A 9299-nucleotide genomic window follows, 5' to 3' on the forward strand; every position below is an offset into this window, starting at 1 on the left:
ATAGTTCTTATTTCTGTGGTAGTCGTTTTTTTCGATTTCTGGAGCCTAGTGTAAGAAGCCTCGTGTGTTTATAATTCTTAATCGTCTGGTATACTTTTGATTTCAATTTCGTAAGACTAGTGCAGGAGCACCTTGAAGGATGGTGCTCTGTGAGGGATGTTCAGGAGCACCTTGAAGGATGGTGCTCTGTGAGGGATGTTTAGGAGCACCTTGAAGGATGTTGATCTGTGAGGGATGTTCAGGAGCACCTTGAAGGATGGTGATCTGTGAGGGATGTTCAGGAGCACCTTGAAGGATGGTGCTCTGTGAGGGATGTTCAGGAGCACCTTGAAGGATGGTGCTCTATGAGGGATGTTCAGGAGCACCTTGAAGGATGGTGATCTGTGAGGGATGTTCAGGAGCACCTTGAAGGATGGTGCTCTGTGAGGGATGTTCAGGAGCACCTTGAAGGATGGTGATCGATGTTCAGGAGCACCTTGAAGGATGGTGATCGATGTTCAGGAGCACCTTGAAGGATGGTGATCTGTGAGGGATGTTCAGGAGCACCTTGAAGGATGGTGATCTGTGAGGGATGTTTAGGAGCACCTTGAAGGATGGTGCTCTGTGAGGGATGTTCAGGAGCACCTTGAAGGATGGTGCTCTGTGAGGGATGTTCAGGAGCACCTTGAAGGATGGTGCTCTGTGAGGGATGTTCAGGAGCACCTTGAAGGATGGTGATCTATGAGGGATATTCAGGAGCACCTTGAAGGATGGTGCTCTGTGAGGGATGTTCAGGAGCACCTTGAAGGATGGTGCTCTATGAGGGATGTTCAGGAGCACCTTGAAGGATGGTGCTCTGTGAGGGATGTTCAGGAGCACCTTGAAGGATGGTGCTCTATGAGGGATGTTCAGGAGCACCTTGAAGGATGGTGATCTGTGAGGGATGTTCAGGAGCACCTTGAAGGATGGTGCTCTGTGAGGGATGTTTAGGAGCACCTTGAAGGATGGTGCTCTGTGAGGGATGTTCAGGATCACCTTGAAGGATGGTGCTCTATGAGGGATGTTCAGGAGCACCTTGAAGGATGGTGATCTGTGAGGGATGTTCAGGAGCACCTTGAAGGATGGTGCTCTGTGAGGGATGTTCAGGAGCACCTTGAAGGATGGTGATCTGTGAGGGATGTTCAGGAGCACCTTGAAGGATGGTGCTCTGTGAGGGATGTTCAGGAGCACCTTGAAGGATGGTGCTCTGTGAGGGATGTTCAGGAGCACCTTGAAGGATGGTGCTCTGTGAGGGATGTTCAGGAGCACCTTGAAGGATGGTGATCTGTGAGGGATGTTCAGGAGCACCTTGAAGGATGGTGATCTGTGAGGGATGTTCAGGAGCACCTTGAAGGATGGTGCTCTGTGAGGGATGTTCAGGAGCACCTTGAAGGATGGTGCTCTGTGAGGGATGTTCAGGAGCACCTTGAAGGATGGTGATCTGTGAGGGATGTTCAGGAGCACCTTGAAGGATGGTGCTCTGTGAGGGATGTTCAGGAGCACCTTGAAGGATGGTGATCTGTGAGGGATGTTCAGGAGCACCTTGAAGGATGGTGCTCTGTGAGGGATGTTCAGAAGCACCTTGAAGGATGGTGCTCTATGAGGGATGTTCAGGAGCACCTTGAAGGATGGTGCTCTGTGAGGGATGTTCAGGAGCACCTTGAAGGATGGTGCTCTATGAGGGATGTTCAGGAGCACCTTGAAGGATGGTGATCTGTGAGGGATGTTCAGGAGCACCTTTAAGGATGGTGCTCTATGAGGGATGTTCAGGAGCACCTTGAAGGATGGTGATCGATGTTCAGGAGCACCTTGAAGGATGGTGCTCTGTGAGGGATGTTCAGGAGCACCTTGAAGGATGGTGATCGATGTTCAGGAGCACCTTGAAGGATGGTGCTCTGTGAGGGATGTTCACTCACAATATGAGTGGTGCTGCCTGATTAACTTGTTCTTCGGAGCAAAACGTAAAAACTTTTCTCCTGTATATTATGAGAATCTTACCCAAGTTTTGCGCATGATCATAAAGACGTGGATTTCAGAACAAGTTTTTCTTGGACAACTTTGTACCTTTCCCTTTGAAGACTTTCGAGAGTTTCTCTACTCTCTGAGCCCGGCCATGGGCCAGGCTCGTCTGGTGCTTGCCTGCTCAACCAGGCTGTTGCTGAACTCTGTAGGACTTTACTAGGTTGTGATTTCATGGAGCTTTACGCTAAGACCAGTGGCCGACCTACATATTTGGGGCCCTTACGGGATTAGGGCCCCTGAAGTTTGAGCTATTATGGGGGCCCCTTGGTAACCCGTTCTCATACAGTAGGACCACAATTTTTAAGCAGTGTGGACTAAAGTGACTTTTGGGGCCCCTATGGGGTTAGGGGCCCTATACAGTAGACCCACAATTTTTAAGCAGTGTGGACTAAAGTGACTTTTGGGGCCCCTACGGGGTTAGAGGCCCTATACAGTAGACCCACAATTTTTAAGCAGTGTGGACTAAAGTGGCTAATGGGGCTCCTATGGGATTATGGGCCCTGAAGCTTGAGATTCAGTATTTTCATAGTAGCACCTCCCTGACCCTGACACCTGTGATCAGCATGATAGTTACTTTTAGAGATCTTCAGAAGCATGCCACTTAACCCTCTTACATGATAACGATGTAAATATATCCTCATACGGTCTAGCTTTATCTCCCGTTAATACTGATGCTTTACTGACTCGTATCTCGGACACTCTGGTGCGTTAATACTGAAGCTTTACTGACTCGTATCTCGGACACTCTGGTGTGTTAATACTGATGCTTTACTGACTCGTATCTCGGACACTCTGGTGTGTTAATACTGATGCTTTACTGACTCGTATCTCGGACACACTGGTGCGTTAATACTGATGCTTTACTGACTCGTATCTCGGACACACTGGTGCGTTAATACTGATGCTTTACTGACTCGTATCTCGGACACTCTGGTGCGTTAATACTGATGCTTTACTGACTCGTATCTCGGACACACTGCTGCGTTAATACTGATGCTTTACTGACTCGTATCTCGGACACACTGGTGCGTTAATACTGATGCTTTACTGACTCGTATCTCGGACACTCTGGTGCGTTAATACTGATGCTTTACTGACTCGTATCTCGGACACTCTGGTGTGTTAATACTGATGCTTTACTGACTCGTATCTCGGACACTGGTGCGTTAATACTGAAGCTTTACTGACTCGTATCTCGGACACTCTGGTGTGTTAATACTGATGCTTTACTGACTCGTATCTCGGACACTCTGGTGTGTTAATACTGATGCTTTACTGACTCGTATCTCGGACACACTGGTGCGTTAATACTGATGCTTTACTGACTCGTATCTCGGACACTCTGGTGCGTTAATACTGATGCTTTACTGACTCGTATCTCGGACACACTGGTGCGTTAATACTGATGCTTTACTGACTCGTATCTCGGACACACTGGTGCGTTAATACTGATGCTTTACTGACTCGTATCTCGGACACACTGGTGCGTTAATACTGATGCTTTACTGACTCGTATCTCGGACACTCTGGTGCGTTAATACTGAAGCTTTACTGACTCGTATCTCGGACACACTGGTGCGTTAATACTGATGCTTTACTGACTCGTATCTCGGACACTGGTGCGTTAATACTGAAGCTTTACTGACTCGTATCTCGGACACACTGGTGCGTTAATACTGATGCTTTACTGACTCGTATCTCGGACACACTGGTGCGTTAATACTGATGCTTTACTGACTCGTATCTCGGACACTGGTGCGTTAATACTGATGCTTTACTGACTCGTATCTCGGACACTCTGGTGTGTTAATACTGATGCTTTACTGACTCGTATCTCGGACACTCTGGTGTGTTAATACTGATGCTTTACTGACTCGTATCTCGGACACTGGTGCGTTAATACTGATGCTTTACTGACTCGTATCTCGGACACACTGGTGCGTTAATACTGATGCTTTACTGACTCGTATCTCGGACACTCTGCTGCGTTAATACTGATGCTTTACTGACTCGTATCTCGGACACACTGGTGCGTTAATACTGATGCTTTACTGACTCGTATCTCGGACACTCTGGTGCGTTAATACTGAAGCTTTACTGACTCGTATCTCGGACACTCTGGTGCGTTAATACTGATGCTTTACTGACTCGTATCTCGGACACTCTGGTGCGTTAATACTGATGCTTTACTGACTCGTATCTCGGACACACTGGTGCGTTAATACTGATGCTTTACTGACTCGTATCTCGGACACACTGGTGCGTTAATACTGAAGCTTTACTGACTCGTATCTCGGACACTCTGGTGCGTTAATACTGATGCTTTACTGACTCGTATCTCGGACACTCTGGTGCGTTAATACTGATGCTTTACTGACTCGTATCTCGGACACACTGGTGCGTTAATACTGATGCTTTACTGACTCGTATCTCGGACACACTGGTGCGTTAATACTGATGCTTTACTGACTCGTATCTCGGACACTCTGGTGCGTTAATACTGATGCTTTACTGACTCGTATCTCGGACACACTGGTGCGTTAATACTGATGCTTTACTGACTCGTATCTCGGACACTCTGGTGTGTTAATACTGATGCTTTACTGACTCATATCTCGGACACACTGGTGCGTTAATACTGATGCTTTACTGACTCGTATCTCGGACACTCTGCTGCGTTAATACTGATGCTTTACTGACTCGTATCTCGGACACTCTGGTGCGTTAATACTGATGCTTTACTGACTCGTATCTCGGACACTCTGGTGCGTTAATACTGATGCTTTACTGACTCGTATCTCGGACACTCTGGTGCGTTAATACTGATGCTTTACTGACTCGTATCTCGGACACTCTGGTGCGTTAATACTGATGCTTTACTGACTCGTATCTCGGACACTCTGCTGCGTTAATACTGATGCTTTACTGACTCGTATCTCGGACACACTGGTGCGTTAATACTGATGCTTTACTGACTCGTATCTCGGACACACTGGTGCGTTAATACTGATGCTTTACTGACTCGTATCTCGGACACTCTGCTGCGTTAATACTGATGCTTTACTGACTCGTATCTCGGACACTCTGCTGCGTTAATACTGATGCTTTACTGACTCGTATCTCGGACACTCTGCTGCGTTAATACTGATGCTTTACTGACTCGTATCTCGGACACTCTGGTGTTTATCTGATCGTGATATCATAGTTTCAATTCATTTTTACTGGGTAAAAGTTATCCTGCCTCGGCTTATTTACAGGAAAACAGCTGTTACCTCGGCTCATTTACTGGATAACGGCTGTTATCTCGGCTCTTACAGGATAAGGACTGTTATCTCGGCTTATAGGATAAGGGCTGTTATCCTAGCAGCTCATTTGCAGGATAACGGCTGTTATCCTATCTCAGCTCATTTACAGGATAAGGGCTGTTATTCTATCGGCTCATTTACAGGATAAGGGCTGTTATTCTATCGGCTCATTTACAGGATAAGGGCTGTTATCCTATCTCAGCTTGTTTCAAAGCCCAGATCATTGATATACTACTGACCTGATCACCCTAGGATGCCACCCACAACATTAGACTAACAACTAGCTATCTATTTACTGCCAGGTAGACAGATACAATGGGTGAAAGGGGACTTGCATAGAAGTCCCCACCCGCCGAAGGATTAAACCCGGAGTCTGTGGGTTGTGAGTCTGTAACCCCACCAATGAGCTATTACATGTGTATGGCATACATAAGGTACATATTATGGTGTGTGCGTAATAGATGGGGAAGTAGATGATGTCAGTAGGTGTATTGTGAAGCATTTAAGGGAAGGGGAACCTTGATACTGGCAAAGGATTCTTGATGTAAGGGGCCTTGGAACTACCCTTCCCTTGGATCAAACTAGACTACCATGCTCTAGGTGCTAAGCTCCAATGGGTTACACAGCTAACCGCTAAACCCCATTGGGTTTCGGGGTTAGGTGTGAGTATTGAGGATTGCATAGTGGTGTGTGACAACTGGTGCAACACCCACAACATTCTAGCCTGAGCTCAGTGTTCTTCCTTCAGTTAAGGTGGGTGGATGTACCACTCTCCTCACTGGTACCTTCACCTAGTGTCCCCTACTTACCCACCTAATTACCTATGGTGGAATTATAGGCCGTGGTGATAGGTTCCAGCGGCTTATGTACACGGCTATAGGAAACTGGTACTCACATGATGTCCCTAGTGACATACTGTACAAACTAGGTGTTTACACTAGTGGGAATTTGGAAACCATATGTGAAGCGCTAAACACGTGTGGGTCACTCAGGGAATGGTGTAGGCTTGAGCCTCCGTACGCTGAAGAGAAGGAATATATCGTATTTTATCAAGAGTATCATCATGGGTAGCTACGGCATGATTATTAACACCCCAGGTAAGCTTGATTATACGTCCTTGATCCGAGGAAGTGGAACTACTCTACCCAGGTTCAATCCTCATTAATATACCATGTTCCTTCATCAATAATTATTACTACAAAAATACTGCCGCTACATTTACAAGTATTTATAACACAGTAATTGCTTGTATTCCTTTAGGGTTTAGTGCTCTCCTGTGATAATTACGAGGGGTTATTACTGCTGTCATATTGGCCTCTCTACATATATATATATTATTTCTGAGGTTATATTTTTAAGTCTTTCTTGCTTGTCTCCACTTCCTTGGATCAAAACTAATGCTGTATCACCATTTAATATTATTGTTTTAATAATTTGAGATACGGTTATTTCCTGGTCATTTTCTTTGTGGGTTTTTGTTTCTTTAGTCTGTATTCCGTTTCTGGTCTTCTCTCTTTTATTTCCTCTATGACTCCTACGGTTTTAGCCCTTCAACTTCATTGTGGTGATCTTTTGCACTTTCTAAGGTTGAGATCTAACAACCACTTATCTGACGTGTCCTGCAAGATACATCTTGGGCTTTTCCTTACACCTGCTGTCCTGTTCACCTAACAGTACTGTATGTAGGTACCTGGGTGTTAGTCATCTTACACCTGCTGTCCTGTTCACCTAACAGTACTGTATGTAGGTACCTGGGTGTTAGTCATCTTACACCTGCTGTCCTGTTCACCTAACAGTACTGTATGTAGGTACCTGGGTGTTAGTCATCTTACACCTGCTGTCCTGTTCACCTAACAGTACTGTATGTAGGTACCTGGGTGTTAGTCATCTTACACCTGCTGTCCTGTTCACTTAGCAGTACTGTATGTAGGTACCTGGGTGTTAGTCACCTTACACCTGCTGTCCCTGTTCACCTAACAGTACTGTATGTAGGTACCTGGATGTTAGTCACCTTACACCTGCTGTCCTGTTCACCTAACAGTACTGTATGTAGGTACCTGGGTGTTAGTCACCTTACACCTGCTGTCCTGTTCACCTAACAGTACTGTATGTAGGTACCTGGGTGTTAGTCACCTTACACCTGCTGTCCTGTTCACCTAACAGTACTGTATGTAGGTACCTGGGTGTTAGTCACCTTACACCTGCTGTCCTGTTCACCTAGCAGTACTGTATGTAGGTACCTGGGTGTTAGTCACCTTACACCTGCTGTCCTGTTCACCTAACAGTACTGTATGTAGGTACCTGGGTGTTAGTCACCTTACACCTGCTGTCCTGTTCACCTAACAGTACTGTATGTAGGTACCTGGGTGTTAGTCACCTTACACCTGCTGTCCCTGTTCACCTAACAGTACTGTATGTAGGTACCTGGTTGTTAGTCACCTGTAAATGATCTGCTGTAAGATAACTTACCCTGTAAATAACCTAACTTAGCCTTGATATAAACTAACTTAGCCTTGATATAAGCTAACTTAGCCTTGATATAAGCTAACTTAACCTTGATATAAACTAACTTAACCTTGATATAAGCTAACTTAGCCTTGATATAACCTAACTTAACCTTGATATAAGCTAACTTAGCCTTGATATAACCTAACTTAACCTTGATATAAGCTAACTTAGCCTTGAAATAAGCACAGGCAGGATAACATCTGTTATCCTATAAAGAAACAACGTTAGGATAACATCTCTTACTCTGAAAATCGCCTTGATACCTATGGGGGGCTCTTGATCCAAGGGCTTGGATCTGACCTCCCTCTCCTTGGATCCAGCTTGACTGCCTCACACTACCCCACTGACTGTACTACCCATAGTGGTTTAGCGCTTCCCATGACTCACCCATAACAAATGTGATCTCACATCTAGAGCAGGTGTTGTACACTTGCTCTAGTGCACCTGTCAGGTGTGTGTGTGTGTATGTGTGTGTGTGTGTGTGTGTGGCATGTTCTCATTTTGTATACATACCTACATCGTTGTGCTCTCAGTCTTTTATTAATTATAAAATTTAAGAAGATAAGAACGAAGGAACACTGCAGCAGGCCTACTGGCCCATGCGAGGCAGGTCCAAGTCTCCTACCGGCTTAAGCCAATGCACCCAACCTAGTCAGGTCAGGTCACATTGACTTATTAAGGGAGGAACACGGCAACCGACCTGGTAGCACAAGCTATCAGGTCCAACTCACACCCACCCACATCCACTCATGTATTTATCCAACCTATTTTTAAAGCTACACAACGTTCTGGCCTCTATAACTGTACTCGGGAGTTTGTTCCACTCATCCACAACTCTATTACCAAACCAGTACTTTCCTATATCCTTCCTGAATCTGAATTTTTCCAACTTAAAACCATTGCTGCGAGTCCTGTCTAGGCTAGATATTTTCAGCACACTATTTACATCCCCTTTATTTATTCCTGTCTTCCATTTATACACCTCAATCATATCCCCCCTAATTCTACGTCTTTCTAGAGAGTGCAGATTCAGGGCCCTTAGTCTATCCTCATAGGGAAGGTTTCTGATACATGGGATCAACTTTGTCATCCTCCTTTGTACATTTTCCAGAGAATTTATATCCATTCTGTAATACGGTGACCAAAACTGTGCAGCATAATCTAAATGAGGCCTAACCAAGGATGTATAGAGTTGAAGAACAACCTGAGGACTCCTATTATTTATGCTTCTTGATATGAAGCCAAGGATTCTATTAGCTTTATTGCGAACACTTATGCACTGTTGTCTTGGTTTCAGATTACTGCTAACCAGAACTCCTAAATCTTTTTCGCAATCCGTAATATTAAGATCTACATTATTTAATTTATATATATTTATAAATGTAGGGGCACTCTCTCTCTCTCTCTCTCTCTCTCTCTCTCTCTCTCTCTCTCTCTCTCTCTCTC

The 9299-nt window shown here is 45.2% G+C and overlaps 1 protein-coding gene across 4 annotated transcripts in view; it reads left to right on the forward strand.

Annotated features, from left to right (window-relative positions):
* Positions 1-9299, forward strand: part of RhoGAP68F (Rho GTPase activating protein at 68F) — a 118240-nt gene that overhangs the window by 13876 nt on the left and 95065 nt on the right. For 2 of the 4 annotated variants that reach the window (XM_070079682.1, XM_070079684.1), the window contains exon 1: positions 6082-6442. The exons of the other annotated variants lie outside the window; for them this stretch is intronic. In XM_070079682.1, coding sequence (XP_069935783.1) covers positions 6409-6442 — 34 coding nt within the window. In that variant the 5' untranslated portion in view covers positions 6082-6408. Of the gene's footprint in view, positions 1-6081; positions 6443-9299 lie in introns of those variants that run through there. 4 annotated transcript variants of the gene reach the window in all.

The sequence above is a fragment of the Cherax quadricarinatus genome, unplaced genomic scaffold (genome assembly GCF_038502225.1).
Source record: "Cherax quadricarinatus isolate ZL_2023a unplaced genomic scaffold, ASM3850222v1 Contig3, whole genome shotgun sequence".
In the NCBI taxonomy this organism is placed as follows: domain Eukaryota; kingdom Metazoa; phylum Arthropoda; class Malacostraca; order Decapoda; family Parastacidae; genus Cherax; species Cherax quadricarinatus.